This window comes from Pelecanus crispus, chromosome 4 (assembly GCF_030463565.1).
Source record: "Pelecanus crispus isolate bPelCri1 chromosome 4, bPelCri1.pri, whole genome shotgun sequence".
Lineage (NCBI taxonomy): Eukaryota > Metazoa > Chordata > Aves > Pelecaniformes > Pelecanidae > Pelecanus > Pelecanus crispus.
Window position 1 is genome coordinate 38,300,031 of NC_134646.1, and position 21,424 is coordinate 38,321,454.

General features: G+C 40.5%; 2 protein-coding genes across 2 annotated transcripts; one reads left to right on the top strand and one right to left on the bottom strand.

The window, feature by feature from the left end:
• The first annotated feature begins 4,865 nt into the window (after positions 1-4,865).
• Positions 4,866-12,019, top strand: FGB (fibrinogen beta chain). The gene is made up of 8 exons (XM_009480025.2): positions 4,866-4,940; positions 6,514-6,717; positions 7,966-8,149; positions 8,741-8,968; positions 9,585-9,698; positions 10,260-10,382; positions 10,581-10,866; positions 11,791-12,019. The coding sequence occupies exons 1-8, from the start codon at positions 4,866-4,868 to the stop codon at positions 12,017-12,019; spliced, it is 1,443 nt and encodes a 480-aa protein (XP_009478300.1).
• A 2,384-nt stretch (positions 12,020-14,403) lies between these two features.
• On the bottom strand, positions 14,404-21,176 carry FGA (fibrinogen alpha chain). The gene is made up of 6 exons (XM_009480026.2): positions 21,126-21,176; positions 19,173-19,301; positions 17,912-18,095; positions 17,468-17,613; positions 15,494-16,559; positions 14,404-15,113 (listed from the first exon to the last, which is right to left on the bottom strand). Exons 1-6 carry the CDS (start codon positions 21,174-21,176, stop codon positions 14,404-14,406), a joined length of 2,286 nt encoding a protein of 761 aa, XP_009478301.2.
• Positions 21,177-21,424: the final 248 nt, after the last annotated feature.

Consider the following 21,424-nt stretch of genomic DNA (forward strand, 5'->3'; position numbering starts at 1 on the left):
ACGATTCTATGATTCTATGAAATAGTCCCAGGACTGAAATGCAACCTCTAAACAAGAGAAAACAGTGTGATATGGGATGCTAACCATTATACCTGGTAACTATCTTTTGGAAAAAGTATCTTTAGTTTAGGTCCACAGGCCCTCCTTCCGATGAAGACTGAAGTTGTGCGTGAACGAGCTGGCAACCCCTGCATCTCATGGCAAGGCGCACGTTGTGAAAGGGCAGAGTTAGTTCTTTTCAAAATGTATCCTGCCACTCCAGCAGATTATTCGCTTGCCTTCATAAGCAGAATAACCAAATGCATACGTGCGAATTGCAAATAGGCACCTACTTTCTTCACAGGCACTCATCTGCATTTAAATTCAGGAAGTCTTGTCCTCTTGAGCTAAAGCTGGGATTTGGCAAGCACATCTTTTGCAGCCCCACCATCACGTTGCTCTTCTTTACCACTATACCAGCCACTTACTATGTCTGTCTGTGTGCCTGAGCTGTGAACAGTTTGCAAACTAATTTGGGCTAAAAATAATCCAGTGCAACATCTGTTGCTTCAAACCTGTCCTCTTTATTAGCCACGGGATGGCATTAGCCTGGGATTATTTCTGGCACACAAATTGCATGCTTGACGTAACGACCATCTCTTCTCTTGTCTGGAGCTGATGGATCATTTCTGGTGGCTGCACGGGTGGTTTATATTCAGTTATCTGAGATACAGTGATAGCTAGAAATGTGCTCCAAGTGGCTTCAACACCCAGTTCCTGGTCTGGGGTTGAGGTGGGGGTGAGATGTCCATTACGTTGTGCCACCAACGGCAGAGGAGCATTGCCAGCTCCGTTTCAAGCCAAGCCAGCCAGGTTTCATGTTTAACATGAGCACCTATTTCAGTAGTCCCACCGGTGATGCTGGGGATCCCCACTGGGTCTCGGAGCCTCCAGTAAAGATCAGCACAGCACCTTGAGGAGTGGGAGCATCATCTGTCCTTGCTTAAATTGCGACAGAGTGCAAACTCCACAGGGCAGTGTGTCAAAATGGGGCAAGTCTGTTGCATCCTCCCAGGCTGGTGAGGTTAGATTGAAGGTACACAAGGTTTAAAAGGAGATATGGGTGGCAAGGGATTTCAAACAGGTTTTTTTTAAGTTTACACACAGAGTAATGTGTGACTGGTGACTGGTTGGTTGACTGATTGGTGGATTTGCTGTGTGGAAATGGTTTAAGGGCTAATCTCTGGCAACGTATAAAGTATCACGATACAGTTGTTTCCTTTCTATTGTCTGTTGAAAGAAATCAGGCTTATTTTTACCGCCTTTTTAAAGGAAAGCAAATTTGAAATACAGATGCTTGTAGCAGTCCAAGAAAAAAATTCTCCATTTATATTTTGTAGGAAAACTTCACTCGTACGTGCTGTTTATTTCTATTATTATTAGTGTTCACCCTGGCCCTGCAGTTGTTCTAATTTTTTTACAAGTAAACATTCCCATCAGAAATTTATAATCACAGCTTATTTCCTGGTGTCCTTGTAATGCTTTAGAAAATCAGAGAACAAATTAATCTCTGTAATGATTTCATTTTTTCTAGAAGATTCAGTCTAAGGTGAAATTTAGTCCCAGAACTTCAACAAATCATGTCAGCAATATTAATTAGAATATGCACTTTGTTATTTTTTTTTTATATATGCAGCTACTTGATGTCTTCGTGCATGTCAGCTACATCTGCAATTCTGGAAATAACAAACTACATAGTTTTTTATAAATCACTACTTAGAGGAACAGGACTAGTAGGTTGCATGTGCTTTTAGTGCTGTTTTAAGGCCAAAGTGAACAGCTCTACTCATTAATGTTTAAGAACTTGCTTGCTCCCAGAACAAGATAGCATTAATTCTCATTTACGTGAAACCTTTGAAGTAATATTTGTTACCAGTAAAAGCAAGAAATCTCACCAGAGATGAACATTTAAGTTTACAGTATTCTTTTCATAGTATGACACTATTACAACATTAGTTGTTTAAAAGGACATTTCTAAATCAACTGCTATTTTTAAGTTTAATTTAGTAAATACTGTAGCTCATCGTGGCCCAAGAAGGTTCTGTTCCCTCGCCCCAGGACTGCCTTAGGGGGCACATTCAGCTCGGAAGAGCTGTGATCCGGTGACCGTGACTTGTTGGATGGGGGTTTGTGTAAAGAGGGTTGCACCACTGACAGACAGGTTGGCACAACAAACACAAGGGGCAGCAAGCAAATAGTCATTCCTAAAAACACACACATACACCTCTGCCAGTAAGTGCCTTTTCAGTACAAAAATACTGTACAAAGGGATGTCCTGGAACACCATCAGGTCCATGTTGTATTATTAGAATTCCTGATACCAGGTGTGTTGCGGTATCACCGCCACGTTAAGTCCGGGAACAGTTTCTCATTAACCATATGAGTTAGAGGAGGGAATATGAAGGAAAAAAGATTAGATGTCCTGTTTTGAAGAGAAAGCCTCTTTGGTATAATTTTTAGAAGAAATTTAAACCATGGTTCTGGTTGTTCATAAGGCTTCATTCAATCCTTAGAAAGTGTCAGCCTAATGGTAATGGTTGCAAGCATGAGAGAAAAAAATCATGTCATAACCAGAATGCTAACTAACATAGATTAAGTTCAGCTGCCAAAATGTTTTTCTATATACACGTATGTATGCCAGTATAGATTGCTCTGTATGCAGTTCTGGATTTGGACTGGTTTTTTTTCTGATAAAACTCTCCAGGCAAAACCTTTGCAGCATAGACAAGGCCTCTGCTTACCAGATGAGCGGTCACACGATCCCCGTCCTCGGGCATCTGCTCATTTGACACAAAGCCACAAACCCGCTGTGGTATGACATGCATGTGTTGTTCGTGGTAAATCCCCAGGGAGACACAACCACTTGGGGAAGCCAATGAAAAGTACTGGAGCTGGGAGGGTCAAAGGCTGAGTTTCAAAGGGGAAATCCCATCTGAAGGCAGATGGAGCCTGAGGGTTTCCCCTGCTAGGACTCTGCAGCGGGCTTGGGGACTCCCGCGCCAACCCCCATCACCCGGTCCCTGTCACCCTCTGCACAGACACAGCCATGTTTCTTCATTATGGGGTGAAGAGTACTTAATGCCTGCAGAAGGACATCATCAGTTACTGCAGAACATGGTGATGGTTTCAGAATGGATTTAGGACAAATGTGGTACATTTAATTAAGATTTGCTTGGACTGAGCCAGGATAATTTAAGAGTAAGTTTCTAGCTCGGGACTACTGAGACCTTGTTTTATTTCCACTGTACCATGAGCTACCCGTAAGCCCGGGCCAAGGGTTCAGCATCACTATGTCCCTTCCTCATACATGAGGGTAACTGGACTTCCCTCAGAGGTACACAGGGGTAGAACTGCATTTAAGGTTAGGAGATGCCCAGAATTGGTGATAATATCTTGGCTAGCATCTTTAAGTGGAAATAAGATGTTAATGATGTCAGTTTTGGCCTTAGGCAGATTTCTTTAATGCCTGTAGGGAGAAGTTTGTGTTCTTCCAAATCCAACAGGGTTGGTGATGTCCGCATGCAAGGGTTCAAATTCAATGGAGTAAGAGTTCCTTGAGCCATGGCTGATTTTGTTCCAAGCTGTTTAATAATTGAACCTGTCAGGTTAAACACTTTTCGTATTTCGGGAATCTCCATTTAGTTTACAAGAACTCTGACAACAGCACGAATACAGGAAAAAGGCCTAGACCAAGCAATTTTAGCTGTTCTCAGCTCTGCTTATCATAAAATCTCCCACTCCGTCAAGTTGGTCTTTGAAATGGAACCTCAGTCCACAGTTTGCATCTCTTCTTGTTTTCAGACATTGATATGAATGACTTGAGAAAAGTGTGCTGGCCCTCACTTGGCACATTTTATTTAATTCAGTATATTATGATCATTTATAATGCACAAGAAAATCACAGGATATACAGACACTGAAATGTTAAAACTCTGCTAATATGAGAGCAGTGATATGCCACGTTCTTACAAAGCATCAAAAAGCATGTTTGAGTTTTCTACTATGATTACAAATAACTTCATGCTGTATTCTTTTAAAAGATTATTAAAATATTTAAATAATGTCTATGACACATACTGTTTGTATTAAAAATGAAAACAGCAAATTAATATGTGAAATTGAATTATTTTAATTAATTTACAATGTCATATTTCTAAAGTAATGGAATAGCATTGTTTTATGCTTGCAATATTAACCTGATCTTTAATTAGAGCTAAACAATGTTTTCATGCAAAATTATTAATCTAATGAACATAATATACTCTTTTTTTATCTTGTACTTAAAGAGACCCAAAGACTTGCATACCTATGCAGGCACCATCAGAACTATTTAGAAGAATGTAACAATCTGTATGATGTGAGTTTAATTCAAATTTAATACGATATTTGTGAAACATTCTAATTTTCAGCCGAGAGAAAAAAAAGGAGATGTCACAGACTGTGACATCTGACCATGTTTCTTTTCCTTGGATGTTCGCCTTTTCGGCGTGTGATTTTTGATAAAATGGTAACCTTGTGTAATCTGAGCAGGAGGTACGTTTAAGGATTTAAACATTTATTTGATGCCAGCATCAACAGAGGTCTCTGGGACATGTAGATAAGACTTGTCCAGAGAAATTGCTCAACAACAAATGTATTCAGGCATGCAGTGAAGAGAAAGGTTGAATATTAACAGAGATACAGTGATTGCTCAGAAGGGTTGGACCTATCACTGTCAAGCTGGGAAGTGAGGGTTGCCGCCGGTATATATAGGAACAGAGAGGACCTCTCCCTGTCAGAGCTGCTGGTGGGAGAAGGTCACTGAGCCGCTCAAGCAAGCCAGCACCATGAAACTGCTCGTGCTCTTCCTGCTCTGTGTTTCCACCGTTAAACCCCAGGCCGCTACTGACTATGATGATGAGGTTGTAATACTGCTCATAATTAATAATAAGAATAGTAAAAATTACTAATTTTATTTAATTGCATGCATGGCTTACTCAGCTTATGTGAGTTAGCTAAGGTAGAAGCTGTGGGGAAAAATGATCTAGTGCAAGTTCTTTTTCCGTTTGAAGCGTTCAGAGAAATAACCTTTGTATTATTTCTTCGCGTATATGTAACTGCACAATAGTTATTTTCTAGTTTTGGATATATTTTCTTCCTATTTCTTTTCTTTCTCTGTGGAGAATAAAGAATGTATGATGGTAAGATTAGTTATTTAGCGGAATTTATTTAAGGATATTAATTTAACAATATTGACATGCTATTGAAGAAAATTAATTTGTCAGGCACAAAAAAGTAGAAATATGTAATTAATAATGCCCTGTCTCAAAGACAGTGAAAACTTTTCTGTGGATTCAGTAGGCACTGAAAAAAAAATTAACCACCAGATCATACAGCTTTACGTTTGAAATGGAGAGGTAACAATTGTTGAACAAAAAGGAAAACAATGAGGATCAATCTAAAATAACAATTTAACCTATATTTAGTTTTGTTTAAGTAACATATTTTAATGGGAAATACAATTTAGAATCTCAGTACATTTTTTGTGTTTTGATAAACCCTGCAAAAATGAAATAGGTCAGGGTGATCAGAAATGAGATTTTTTTCTGCTATACAATCTAAGTGTTTGTCTGTACATTGACTACTGATAAGAATACTATGCGAAATCATTTTCAGTGGTTTTGTGATTGTATGTGCGTGCTTTTGAAACTACTTGAAGCCTCTGATCCTGGATCCTTATAAACATTTGTTATTTGTAGCTAAGTCTGAGTGGGATTGGAGATGGTCGAAGATTTTGATCCAGTTGTTCAAACAACAATTAATTCAAATGGTTTCATTTCAACAGCTACTTAGGAACAAAGCCTGTTTTCCTTACTCAGCCTCTTAGACTTTCTTGTTTCTGGCAGTGATGGGGAATGTATGCATCAGAGGGAGCTCTAAAAGCCCACCCTGAGAGATGTTACTGAATGGTTTTCCTAATTCCGTCGGTTAATAGCTGGCCTGTGGCCTGAGACCTGATGATGTATTTGACTGTGGCCTGATTTTCTGAGACATTACAAATTTTCCTGTAGCCCAATGAAAAATTGGGACACTGATAACACGATGATGAATCATGTTATAGCCCCAAGAATGTCTAATTACCTTTTTTTTTATATCTTACTACTTCAAGTTTCGTGGTGCTTAGTGGCTCTGAACTATATAAACTTTATTCCTTGGTCAGAATGCACTATTGAAATATTGTTTTGCTTTGGTTTGAAGGCTTTTTAGTTTGTCTATATCTAGGTGGAGGGAGTGTGACTAGTGTTACAAGGGAAGGCATAGCAATGACTTCTACATAATGTATATTTCCATTATTGCTTTTTTTCATTCCATTCCATGGTTTTCTTTGCTGTTTAAACTACTAAAGAGCGCTGAACAGATGCCTCCTCCCTCTGCATAGCATTTTGCGATAGCAATCCCAGATTCAGAGAGTTTCCTCTCCCCCTGGCTTTGCAGGACGACAGCCCTCAGTTTGGGGTTCGAGGCCACCGACCCCTGGACAAAAGGCGGGAAGCGGCCCCCACGCTCCGACCCGTGGCACCTCCCATCAGTGGAATCGGATACCAGCCCCGGCCCCCAAAGCGGGTGAAGCCAGGCGACAAGAAAGAACGTATCATCTACCCCGACGCTGGTGGCTGCAAGCATCCTCTAGAGGAGCTGGTGGGTGTCTAACTATTGATGCAGCTCATAACAGACTGTCCTTTTCTTCTAGCGTGCCCAACACGGAGTTTTCTTCACCAAATAAGGGATGGTCATTCATTTAAAGCAGCCTAACTTTGCATCTTTTTGCTTGAGTTTGGTAGGACTGCATTCAGAAGAGTAATGCCACAGAGTCTGTGGGATTAGTCACAGTCAGACAACATACAGCGAAGATGGGGACATGAGATTTGAACCATAAATGAGGAAAGGAAGTATCTGTGGGTTAGCCTGCGCTTTCCCCGTTGCTTTGCATAGGTAACTATTAAGAAGGACAGAAAAAAGCTCTGCAGAAGCACTGACTGGAATTTCAGATAATCTCAAGGAAACCTAGGGACCAAAAATACAACCTCCCTTGTCTTTCTTAAAATTTGTTTCAAACCATAATTATAGTCTACCCTCAGTCACTGCCCCAGCTCTTACGGAAGAGCATGTGAGCATGCTGAGACCTAGCATACACTTTGCTGCCTTGCAGTAGTCTATCACACTGTCCCTGCTGTGCTCTCTGCCAGAAAATGCAAGCTGTAACGGTGCTGAGAGGCATTGTCGTGTCTGAGAGCAAATTTAAGTGTGGAGGTTTCCCACAAATGAAGCCTGTTAAAGCTTAATGTATACATGATTGTGGTAGAGTCCCGCTGCTGCCTGGTATTTTGGTTCTCACGGGACTTCAGAATTTCCCACTTCTTTCTAAAACACTGTTGTCCTTTATGGTATAGCACGTGTTGCAGAAGCAATGGTGCTCATCTTCTTGAGATGATAATTTTTGAATGAATCGTATGGCCATTTCATGAGAGATACATATAACAATGTGTTCATTCTCTGAGGCTAGTGAAAGAGGAAAGGGGTAGATACAAACATGCACAGGCACCAGGGAGTTCCTGACAGGCTTTAATCATAGTTCAGGTGGCTTAACACTGTGAATATTGAACAGTGCAGAAAAGTGAAAAGCAGATAGTGGACGGAAAAAGTGTGAAGAGAGAGGACTTTTCCCAAGAGCTTCAACAAAAAGTCCTCCTGGGGGGCTCAGGGCTCCTTCCTGCCCTTCAGACTGCAGCTTCTTTGTAGAAGTTGAATGTCTTGAGTCCTTATCTAGATGCTTAAATATCTGGTCTCACGTTACTGACCATTCAGTGGGTTCAAAGGTATGGTCATTCACTGATGGGATTAGAAACTTTTAACTTTTATTCACAGCCCTTTTTATTTTTTTTAAAGGGAGTGCTGTGTCCAACTGGATGTGAGCTGCAAACTACACTGGTAAAACAGGAAAAAACTGTGAAAGCAGTTGTTCGTGACCTAAAGGACAAAGTGAGCAAACTGTCTGAAACCTCTACAACTTTGCATGAATACGTGATTGTTCTAGATGATAAATTGGTGAAGACACAAAAACAAAGAAAAGGTATGCTTTTTCTATGAATTATTAGTGTAAATGGTATTGCTGTTCTATTGGCATTGCTACTGTTACTTGTTAATGGGACTTCTTAAAAAAAAATTAAAAATACAGTGGACTATCTAGCAAAGTAGGGTTCCATGACCATATACTCTTAAATCTTAAAAAAAAAATCCTTTGAGAGGGGCAAAGGAATGGATCTCACAGTAAGGCAAGATTCATATGAGACCCCTAAATGTAAAGGTCATGTGTTCCCCCCTTACCTGCTTTCCTATGTCCATCCAACCCCGTTATGCCCAGCTCCTGGCTTGGCACCATGGCTCCCTGGAAAGAAGCTAATTTTAGTTCTTTGGCAGAATATAGCACCACTGATGAATCTACTAGCTAGCAAAGAAATAACAATACACATGTACCACTTTCCTGAGAATCTCTGCATAGTTTTTGCACATTGTGGAAAAGTAAGCTAAAGAAATGCATATCCTTCCTCCCTGCTATGGAAATAAGTGGCTTCTCAAATTGTGCTTACAGATTGCTCTTCATTATTTCATAACTGGAAAACATGTTGAAAATTAATTGCTTTTCATCTGTTTGGTTTTCTAGACAATGATGATATATTTTCTCAGTACAACAGAGAAGTGGAATTACATTATAATTATATAAAGGATAATCTGGACAATAACATCCCATCTAGTCTCAGGGTCCTCCGTGCAGTTGTGGATTCTTTACACAAAAAGATACAAAAACTGGAAAATGCCATTGCAACCCAGGTGGACTACTGTCGTTCCCCATGTGTTGTTTCCTGTAATATTCCAGTGCTTTCAGGCAAAGGTACTCATTTAACTATAACGACATCTCTTCTCCCATTTATATCACTGTGCAAATTGATAGATGCATCCTTTGATTGGTGTGAACATTCCTCTGAAGACCTGTGTCATTGACTAGGATAGCAGAAAAGATGGAAGGTGATCCTAAATGAAAAAAATCTTTTATGGATGCCTGTACTGGTCAGACCAAAGATCCTCTTACCCAATATCAGTCTTTGTTAGTGGCCAGTAGCATTTTAAAGAAATATGTGCTTCAGGGGCTTTGTAAGGTGGGGGTGATGCATGTGTGACCTTCATAGTTGTACCCTTGATTTTTTTCAGTCAAGAAGGTTTTTCTTTCACAAGCTTGTCTAATTAAAAAAAAAAAAAAGAAAAGTATACAGTCTTCCATCACACAGGTTGAACTTTTAGGAATTCCTGTTTGGAAAAGTAGAACAATGCACATGCATTGTCCTTTCTTCCCTGATTCTTTCACATGAAGATCACAGAAATAAAAATGAAAGTAGAATTAGATATATCTTTAAAATTGTTGCCTTATAATCAGCAAACCAAAGGGTAAGGATATTGTTGAAGAAGTTCAGAGCTCTTTCTGTAACAGACTCTCCGGTTTATTCTTGCAGAATGTGAGGATATTATCAGAAAGGGAGGTGAGACATCTGAAATGTACCTCATCCAGCCAGATCCTTTTGTCAGACCATACAGAGTATACTGTGACATGCAAACAGATAATGGAGGTTAGTGTGAAATAACTGTGTTAAAATATTAACATGGATGCTACAAAAAATTCATAATAGTAATTTGCATTTTAGACAAACTAATATGGAGTTATAACTTTTGTAATTACTTGAGAATTAAGTCTGATTGATTTGCTCAGAAAAGTCTTGCTGGTCATCTTCAGATGCACAGTAGGATACTCCTATAATTAAAATGGAAATAAATTGTTGGGATGGGATTTGTAGGTAAATACCTATCTTACTATGACAAGAATGGACAATGTATGAGTGGGCAGGCAAGGAGGGCCTGGCTCATTTCTTACCATGCTAATATGCACTAGAGAAAAGACCAGAGCAGTTCTTCAATTTCTGCTTTTTCTGCCTTTCCTTATAGTACCAAGCAAGGCACTACTTGACTGTGAGTAAAAATGGCAAGGCTGAGCTCATAAGCAGTGAAAACTCAGACCTGCTGCAAGGAAGCCATATGCTCTGCTTGCCTTAAGATGGAGATAGAAGGGCTGTATCTTAACAGTTCATGCTCCTTTCTCAATGGAATCAGTCTAAATACTGTCACTCCCACAGGCTGGCTTTTGATTCAGAACCGCCAGGACGGCAGTGTTAATTTCGGAAGAGTATGGGATCAATATAAAAAAGGATTTGGAAATGTTGCGAAGAGTGCAGGGAAGAACTACTGTGATATACCAGGTAAAATGACGCGCAAATGAATGCAAATGAACAGATGAAGAACTCTTCTTACTGAAACTGTTTTCTTGTATTTCTTGAAGCTCTTTCATTTTTTAAAATTAACTAATCCACTTTGGCAGACCTATAGGCAAATCATAAAGTTGCCATGAAGCATATTGTGAACTCTACTTCACAGAGCTCTCGCTTGTTTCTTCTCAGGTGAATATTGGCTTGGAAATGACAAGATCAGCCAGCTTACCAAAATAGGGCCCACTGAACTTTTAATTGAAATGGAGGACTGGAATGGCGACAAAGTATCAGCTCATTATGGAGGTTTCACCATACAGAATGAAGGAAACAAGTATCAGCTTTCAGTTAGTAACTACAAAGGCAATGCAGGCAACACGCTAATAGAAGGAGCTTCACAGCTGCATGGAGAAAACAGAACAATGACAATTCACAATGGCATGTTCTTCAGTACTTTTGACAGAGACAATGATGGATGGTATGTACTTGCATTAGATGTTTAAAATAAAAATAGAGCTTAAAATAGAGCTGAATATAAACTGTTACTCTAATTTGCTGTTAGTTCTCACAGCGTTTTGTAGTATCTTAAAATACGTTTTATCCCTGCAAGTTACCAGCCAAATGTCCATGCAGTTCCCCTGATGTAGCCAAGAGCAGGTAAAACTATATATTAGGTTAGTGCTGCTCCACAGCCAAGTAAGAAGCAAGCACCCTGAATGTTATTGATTCCATGAATGATGTTACCATAGAAATATTGGCAAATCTGGATGCAATCTATTCATTGTCAGACTGATGGTGGCAGTGCTGAGGATCACTGTCTTGCTTAAGTAGGAATATGGGTACTCACTCCAGTAACACATAACGGGTCCTAAGGAAAGATACAGGTAGCAAGTCCTATTTAAAAAATAAAGTTCTGGCTACGCGGAAGACAGGAGCTCAATTGTAAAGTACTTGATTTAGCACTCAATTGCTAAACTATGTGCTATGTCTTTATCTTAGTACCTGATTACATATTTATGAATAAAGGAATCGTTTAGGTTGGGGAAGACGTACAGTTCTCATTGGTTTATATCTTTAAATTGCATTGATATTGCAATTATCATTATGAACTGCAAGTAATTGTACTTATCAATCAGTAAGCTAAAATGACATTCCCAGAGAGATGCAGCTAAGATCTGACTTGTTTTTCTTAGCTGCTTCACCTTCCAAGTACACTGTGTAGCACACATTTGTGATGGTCAATCTTTTACAGAAATTTCAAGGAGGATTTTAAATGTTTATTTTGGTTTGAAAATTTCAGTACAGGGGCAGGTGTATGTACTCTGTCGATCTGTTTGCTTATAGTTCATCTGTCTGCTTACAGTTCATCTGTCACTCTTAACACTTTCTTTTCCCTCATCAGGACGACTACAGATCCAAGAAAACAGTGCTCCAAAGAAGATGGTGGTGGATGGTGGTACAACCGCTGCCACTCAGCCAACCCCAATGGCAGATACTATTGGGGAGGGACCTACAGCTGGGATATGGCAAAGCATGGTACAGATGATGGTGTTGTATGGATGAGCTGGAAAGGGTCATGGTATTCAATGAAGAAGATAAGCATGAAAATCAGGCCATACTTTCCACATTAACCATTATAAAAATGTACAGAATCAGGGATTTTCTTTTAGTATTTGTACATGGTTATCTTTTTAGTCACGGTATTCAGGATTGTCTTTACATATGAGAATAAAATATGTAAGTACAAGCATATTGTGACCTGAAGTGAAAAGCTATGTCAACTGTAAACCAAAATCTGACCGATGAAAATAATTCACAAGTGTATTTTGTTCCATTTTTTATTTGTTCACAAGACAGAATTAACTACTATAGAATAATGCTGATAAAAAACCCCCAAACCCCAACTTGTTCCACTCTTTTACAAAGGACTTCTATACCACACTTGAAGAGGGAAAGGATTCTTTTAAAATGTTTTCTAAAAATTAAATAAAGCCTTAAAACTAAAGTTTTCTTCACATGATTCCTAAGTATTTATGCATTACCCAAGCAAACACATTCCACCAAATAAGGGATGGTCATTTTCTTTTATATCGTAAAGGTACGGTAACTACCTGTGTAACAAGTTGAGAAGGAATAAAGTGAAAAGATAGTATCTAACAAATGGGTAGGTCACCACTTAGTTCAAATCCTGTACGCTGGATAAAATATGCCCTTTCCTGGGACCTGGCTCACATACTGTGCCTCTCAATATCCCTTCCAGCATCCCACATCCTTTTATCATAGAACAAAATACAGTATTAGAAGACCTGGCTGGTATGTCTTTCACACAGTCACTATTGTGGGACTAGAGCAATTAGTGACTCCAATCATAGGGTAGGAGGAGGTTGGGTATTTCCTTGAAGCTAGTGGTCTAGGCTCCCTCTGTAGCCAGGAGCAGATGTTGTCCCAAAGACAGGACTCCCCAACCCTGGTAGACAGAATCAGCCATCTCTCAGAAGGGACTGCCTTCCTCCACAAAGGAGGGGACCCAGATCACTAGCGGATCCATCATTAGATGGATTCCCATCTGAAACCTCTCATGTTGATTTAATCTGTGGAGCCCAGGAGGACAAGGAGGAGACATCATGGCAGGATCTCACTTACATGAGTGCAAACATTCAGCATCCCCACAGGCAGGCTTCCACTGAGGCTAGGGAACAAAAAGACAAGCCGTAAAGCAGAAAAGCCTTTTCCAAAAGCACAGACACTTCTCCGCACATGGCTGTAAAGATGCCTTTTCTGTTCAGCAAACTCTCAAAAAATGTTAGACAGTGACTGTGTTTGAGAAGCACTGAAAAAAGGCTAAAAGTGAGCTGCTTTGCCCGTATTTGATGATATTGTTAAATGGTATAGAACATGCTGGCCAGTGAGATTGGAGGCAAGGAAGTTTGCTCATGCTTGTTTCTCATTAGAAGCACAGAAATATTAAACAGAGTAAATACTTGTGTAATTTTATGTCATAAGGCATAAAGGTATATACAGCATATTCTTGTGTAAATGTGTAACCAATATAACTGTTTTTCCATGCAGCCAGCTTTTTCCTAAAAAAATCCTTACTGCACACTGTCAGCAAGTTGCTGATTTAAACCCCTTATCTGTAGAAGAATCCTTGCTTGACACATGCTGAGAAACATTCTAAGCCAAGGAAACGTATACTACAGCCACCTAGGTGCTCCTCATCTCACTTGTGCTGGTTACAGTCATAAAATTTTAGTGGTCACTAGAAAATAGTAGCCTGGTTTGGGAGTTGTGTTTTGATGAGTTATCATGAACTGTCTTATTTTGAAGCTGCTGTACGCATGGTAAACTACCTAGAATTCATCAATGGGACAGAAAGTCTACCTCCATATTTGTAAAATCAAAGCTTAGGAGGCCCTTAAAAGTCAGTCCTAAAATGCATGTGTCACTTATCAAAGTGTACTCTATGTTAGGTGTGTGGCAAAAGTGAGAACTCAAACCACCCGTGGCTCTGTCTGAGAACTGACTCCTGCCACTCCTGTGCTCCCCTCGAAATGGAAATGAGAGGAGATGGCCCAGAAGGGGGTCTGTCAAACTTGATCAGCCTTTCACAGTTCATGTTAGTGGAGGCAGGAGTTCATGGTGAACATACTTCTAAATTCTTTTACTTCTTTAGTACTCTTAAACAAAGTAAATAATTCAAATTATAAATATTTTTATCTCTAGTCAAGGTGTGAGCTGCCAAAGACATAGACATAGAGAAAGACATAGTCAAAGACATAGACAAAGTTTATATTTAAAAAGGGGTTTAAAACCAATATTTCCTTGAAAAGGTTTGTCAGTTATAAATAAGATGAAAGAACTATTTTGTTGATAATTAATCAGTGTTTATTTTTTAAGCCACAGATATCCTCAGTTGCCTTCAAATTCACAGGGTAAAGGTACATCATGCACATATATATAAAAAAAAATCTTTTCAACCTGTAGTTGTAACATATATATTAAAAAGCCTGTCTTTCTACAGGGTTTCTATGGGCCTGATTTTCATTCTAACAATTTTGAGGGAATAGTCAGAGGCTCTAAATGGCAGCCAGACCACGCCATTTTCAATCTCATAGGGAATGTTGTACCTGGGGTCGTAGTGGCCCCCCAGGTAGTAAATGCCATTGAGATTGGCTGCCTGGCAGCTGTTGTACCACCAGCCACCCCCGTACATCTCTGCGCAGCTCTCCTCCCAGCGGTCCTGGTCCCGGTCGAAGGTGCTGAACTGCATCTGGGCATGGGACGTGTATTCAGTGCCCTCTTCCAGCCAGCCGGTGATCAGCGCATCCCCAGCCGTCCCCTCGTAGGAGGACACGGCAAGGGCATACCCTTCTGCTTCAGACCCTACCTGTATGATATACTCTGCATACACAGCATTTCCATCCCAGTCCTCTAACTCTACCCGAAGGAGAGTGTCATTCTGAGTCAGCAAGTGTATGTTTTCATTGCCCAGCCAGAACTCTCCTTGCCCTCTGCCATCCACGCTGCCGAAACCTCTCTTGTAGTCTTGCCAGGTCCGGTTAAAATTCACTGATCCATCCATTCTCTGTTGGATCAATAGCCATCCTCCCAAAGTGGTCTCTTGGTCGCAATAAACTGACAAAACCTTATTGGATCCCGCTGGCTTGATTTTGAAAATGCCACTTTTGGCACCAAAAGTGTGTTTCTGGCGGATATCATCACAGTCTAAAAAAAAAAGTTGATCTGGTTTGACAGGAGTTATCAGAAAAATTTAATAAAAGGTTCAGAGGAATCCAAGTACCAACAGCTCTGAGGAAAATTGTTAAACATGTCTTGGACTACACTAGGTATAGTGACAGGCAACATTAAAAAGAATTCAGAAAAGAAAACTTTACATACTTCTTAAATTTTGAATTGTCTATGTAACACCCGAGTACTAATGAAATATTTTCCTTTTTGTTTCTGAGGTGGCAACAAACAGACACAGTGCTTGCATTTTATCATCACACTGTTGTACTGCAGTATCTAAAACCAATGTGTCAGTTTGGTTATGGATGGAGTTTGGCTCCACTACCTCAATAACTACTTCCGTGATGCCTGTGTACCTTTCCCAGTGCTGGCTGTCCTTTGCTTCACTCCTGACGCTCTGAAGCTGCGTGCCTGAAAGTCTGGGGTATCCTCTGCACTCTGATCATGTTGCAACCCACCTAGCTGTTCAGTTATTTCACGGGTCTTTAGTGATTTGGTTTCGAAAGCAGAGCCTCCTTTGTCGAAACTAGAAGAGGTGCTGGTCATTACAGTCCTGGAGTGACCTGCAATGCCAGATGATAATCCAGGTGGCTGAAGGTGAAGTCTTCCAAAGTCATCTTGTTCCTCCTCTCCTAAGTCTGTAAATTTGTCCTTCCCCCCATAAGCCCCTGAATGACTGGATACTCCAGTACTTAAGTGACTACTGCCTGTGACAGTTACATGGCTGGTAGATCCACCAAGGTGCCTATTACCAGTGGATGGAGAGTCAGGGGTAAAAAATGACCCTAGCTCAGGGAATAACCTGTCTAGCTTGTGGAAGTCATCTGTCCCACCAACATGGTACATGCTCCCTTCCCCTCCACCATGTTCTACTCCCTGTAAATGGGAGCAGTCTGAGCCATCAGAAGAAACCACTTTTTCAACTACTTCTTCTCTAGGGCCATCAGGGCCAGTGACAAGTTTTGTGGTGGTAGTTTTGGTGCATCTACGAACAGTGGAGGAGGTTTTGTCTCCCAGACTAATGGTTTCTCTCCCATGAGTAGGAGTAACAAATTTGCCGGTGTGTGCAGGTCCATCCCCCCTCGGTTCTGTCTTGTGATACAAGTTGTCACCTCGGGAGGGGTTCGTGTCTGTTTCTGATCTTTCTAATACTGCTTGCATCTGCCTCATGTTATTAATTATGTTCAGAGCTTGCATTTCTGGCAGAGGCTTATGCTTAAAATGCTCAGGAACAGTCGAGTCCTTGAGTGGCCTCATTTTCAGTGTGCTCAAGCTCATTGTTTGAAGCTCTGGGTGCAAGTCGATGGAGTTGGCTTGGGTAAGCTGCTTCTGGATGTTGTCATAGCTTTCTTTGTCCACCTGATAATCAAAACCTCTAGCACAGCTTCCTTTGCAAGCTCGTATCTTAATATCAATGTCCACCTGCATAAACAGAGAGAAATAATTTGGTTAGGGAGCTTTCCTGACTTTCTCAAGCAAGTATATCCTTTAACTGGACTGGGGAGAGGTGGGAGCTGCCCTAGTACCTGATACAAAGCTCAGTTTTGAAATCATCCCTGGGTTTACTTCTGCTGTAAATATGACACATGCAATAACACAGTTGAGCTCCATGGAGAAGTACGTTGTAGTACATTCCCAGTCTCTGCTCCCTTTATTCTTGGGGCATAGGGGTGTCTTCCTGGTTTTGGCGGGAGTGCTACAGAGCTGGGCACACTCCCTGGGGACCAGGGCAGAAACAGGTCCTCCAAGAGAGGGGGAGATACTGGACTTGTCCCAGAGCCTGTCATGGCCCTGCTCTGAGGCCTGCCATCCTGGGAGTACCATTGCTTTCTCAAATGATCCAAAAGCCAGACCTCTGATCCAGGGATCAAAACGGGCTTTTTCTTGCATTACCATCAGAGGGATCAGCTGCAACCTGGGAACGCAGGCTCTAATGCCAGCACTGGCTGTGGGCCGTGGTGGCAGCACTGGGGAAGGACAGGGCACATCCCCTTTGTCCTAGCTGCTCTGCAGCTCCGTACAGGAGAAGTGCCTCATACAGAGCCAGTTACCAGCAGATATAACATCCTTGCTGCCTGTCAGAGAGCAACAGCGGCAGATGGAACTAGGAGTCCTCCCGAGCTCACGCTGGTTCCCACACAGCAGGGCAAGAAAAACGTGCCCAGAAAGCATCTCATTGGGGGATTTGCCTCAGCAGGTCAGATCCTGTGAGAGTTGCATCATGCTTTCTTTCCCGAGGGAGCACTGCTCGCCATGTACGGTATAATGGATAGACCCTCTTTCTGTAGCTAAGCCCTGGAAAGAACAGAAATTACATAGCAGCTACCTACCTCCAAGCGCTTCATCTCTACCACCTGTTCCTGGATGCTGCTCTGCAGAGCTTTAATTCTGTTTACTTGAGTGACCACTCTCTGTTTTAATGTAATAATTCTCCGCCTCAGTTCTCCTGACACGTGACCATAAGTCTCATCAAGCTCTGAAACAGAAATGCATCACAGTCACCTATGCATGTGTGATTTTCTTTCCTAAAAGAGTAGTGTATTTTAGAATATGTAATTAAAACATGTAACGAAGAACATATTTCTCGTAGTACTGAGCAGGTAAAAATTACATTAGTTTTTACTAGTTAGCAGTTAAGAGTCTTGTATTACTAAGTTTATTCTGGCTCTTGATAATAAGGTCCGGTGCAGCATGTATTTTCACTACAAATTGCTTATGCACAAAAAAGATAATAATTCAGCAATGGATAATAAAACTGGATGTGAGATACTCACGCTGAGCACTGTCCAGGTTTGGTTTTACTCCATTTATGGTTGTCACAATTATCTGATTGGATTTTTTATAGTTGTTTTGATTTTCTGCGAGCAGGTTCTTGATTTTGTCTATTCTGTGATTATAATCCTGGTCCGTTTCATCAATCAGTCCCTGCATTCTGCAGCCTGACGGACATTTTGTACCCTAAGATTGGAAAAGGGAAATAATTGTGTTAAAATCTTCACAAGTAAACCTTTTTTTTAACATTATGTTTGCAGACTTTTGGCCAACACTGAAAACACGTTAAAAAAAATTAGGGCAAGGTTCTGCTAGTTCTCTTCAGATGTCCTGTCCTATTCATCCGACGACTTGCCAAGGACTTGTGTGACTTAGCACAAGCCACCTGGGGCCTGATCCTTTACCTCCTATGCCTCTGACACTGGTGTGACGGAATCAGTGAAGCACATCCTCAGAAACCTGCCATAAAGAGAGGATCATGTAAACCCTTAATTTTCCCTCTCCTCTGTTCCTGAGGGGTGAAATTTTATGTATTATATATATATATATACACACACATATATATTTATATTCCCCAAAGGGCTGTTGTAAGGTGAAGTTTGTTGTCCAGTTTGAGAAAGGATGTCAGAGGCCAACTTATTTAAGCAAAATTTTCCTCAGAAAAGCTTAATGTTCTTATAGACTAAAGCTCTTTGCCAAGATTTCATCAGATAAATGTAGCATAGAGATGGGCTCAGATGCAAGAGGCGAGAGGGAGACAAATTAACAGCTTATACACAAAGACATACAGTCAATCATTATGAATCTTGTACTGAACATTTTGTCATCAGACTTCCTAAAAAGTGACTTGTGAAGAATAAGTTATTTCTAGTTATTTATTTTCTTTGTCACGTATCTTTTTTTCCCATGCCTTTCTCCTACCAACTCCCGAAGTGGCCATACCAAAATTCTGAAAAGAAATCCTTCTTATTTTTTTTCTAGGAATAGGCTTCTTTTATTTCATCTTTCTCTTCCAGACTTACTTTCTGTTCTGATTCTGCACCCCTGCAAACTTCTCCCTCTTTCTTTCTCCTCGTATTTTCTTTCTTTCTTTCCCACAAGAGTTCTCTCCAGACTGTCCTGACGTGAAGCATTATCTGTCCTCCCTCAGACCTAAAGCCCAACCATGTGCTGGCTGCATGGCACCCATCGTAGCGGTCCGGCTGAGGTCCGTGAGCACCCTACTGACGGGCCCCGCTTTTGCCCCCAGAGCTCATTGCTCACCCAGTCATCATCTGCACAGATGGGCCAGTTCTTCTCATAGTGGCAGGTGGACTGGGAAATGTGGTCCACAATCCTAGGACCACGCACTCCTGCACCCTCCTTTTCGAAGGCAGTCTCTTCACCTTGTGCCTGCCAGGAGGAAAAAGGGGAAGAGCAAAACCAAGATTAACTAAACAGCTGCCAAGAGAACAGAAACATAATGCTGACATCCTCAAACACTCAGTGGCATAGCTGACGTGTGGCAATTACAGCTATCTGGAAATCATCACACCAACCAGTGCAGGGATTTTATTCCTGACATTTCTTGTAAGATATGATTTTGTTTGTTTTGTCAGAACAAAGTTTTTCATCCCTTAAAATTAATGCGGCTGTGGAGGGGGCTGGTGATGCTTGGGATATATTATGATAATATTATTCCACAGAAATCTTGTGTTCTGTGTGTAAGTATAAAATTAACTTGAAATTAGATCGAAACCGGTTAAATCAAGGCAAATACTTTAAAAATCCTACTTCCATTTGCTGCAATATTCTCAATTTTCTATTTTCATTCTACCACCTTCTTTCTACACAAAACTGGCTTAAAGATATATATGAATAGAATTTTGCCATTAGTGTTTCTGATTTTAATCACAGTTGCTAACTATAAGCTTATAGCACTGTTTTGCCTGGCATAAAAAGCAAGAAAGCTAATAACATCATAATAAAAATAACAATGTCAGCGATGGATGGATTCCACGGTGCTAATGGAAAGAAAAGAAATAAATAAACTGAGATTTTCTTCAAACCTGAGAAGCAAAAGTGCATATACACAAGCTAATTTTAAGCCAAAGTACTGTAAGGATTCCTACTGTGTTATCACTCAGTGAAGGACTGGAAAATAATTCTTTTTCATAAAAGAAAGCCCTGTTTTAGGGCTTAAGATGTAATTAGCTCTGACTGGATTCCTCTGGACACCTTAAGTTTTTTTCAAGCAGCATAATTAATGCTTGAAAAGATTAATGATTAATTATTATTATGACTAATAATTAATTCCAAGGCAGAGAAAGTTTTCCTAATTCTAGCCTCCAGTGCCAGAACCTCAGCCCTGGGGAACTGGAATGTCATTATTAAAATCAGCAGATTTGTGCTGGTTTGATTCATCCTGAGGATCTGGCCCAAGTGCCTCTTAAAAGTAACAAATAAAAACTTCACTTTTAGGTGCTCTGTGCCCTTTCAGCATTGACAGCTCCAATATGAGTGCTTCTGTTTTGTCACATCTGCTCCCTATAATTTCTGTCATTTGTTTAAACATTCACATTCTTAAAAAAAAAAAAATCACCAAAAAAAGCCACAAAGAGAAATGTAAAGAATCTGACATAAGATTATGGGCTGAGACCTAAATGAGAAAAGAGCAAGGTTATATTATCATAGCTGAAAATCAAGTCTATTACTTTCCTTATATAAAAATTGATTCTTATTTAGCTCTAGCTTAACCTGATATTGCTGCCACAGGAATAATTGGTTTTTAAAATGTATTTTATAATAAAGGTATTGTGTATCATTTGTAGGTGGAAAATCCTGCTGAAGTACCGTCCAAAGGAGATAGAATTCACCCTAATAAATATGAAAATTCCTGACTGGCTGGAGCCACTAGCATCCAGTCAGTTGGGTTTAAGACTTACAGCATCGCCTATGAATCTATGAATTCATGTTAATGTATCTGCTTTGCTGCTCCTGAAGCCAGGCAGATTCAGCAAAACTGAATTAAGCAAAACTAGAGAGCTGGATACTCAAGAACTACTGATGAAAGTCCAGCAGTGAAGTGGTTACAGTAAGCTTGTGCATATGTGTATGCATTGAATTTTACAAGCCAGGTGACAGCCAAAATGTATCTGTCTAATGAGTGAACATTAAATAAATGCTCACTCTTCAAAACAGAAAGGTATGAAAAGAATCAAGTAAGCAAACTCATACCCAGGCTAAGTTGAGGCACAGGAACACACAGAGGATCCTCATTGATATCATCTTCGGGAGAAGGGTGAGCAGAACTCTGACTGAGAGGATGCTCTTCATCAGTCTTTCGGTGCAATTTAAACCTTAACGTGAAGCTGAGATTAATCATTATGCTCCCTTCTGTTTGGAGACAAAACATGCCAAATGCTCCCCTCCTCCCCCTTAGGTGATTACCTAATGCCTCTTGCACAAGGTTCTGATGGTATTTGCTCCAGATAAGTTTGTACAACATCAACATGCGGGCAACATCATGTATTCCA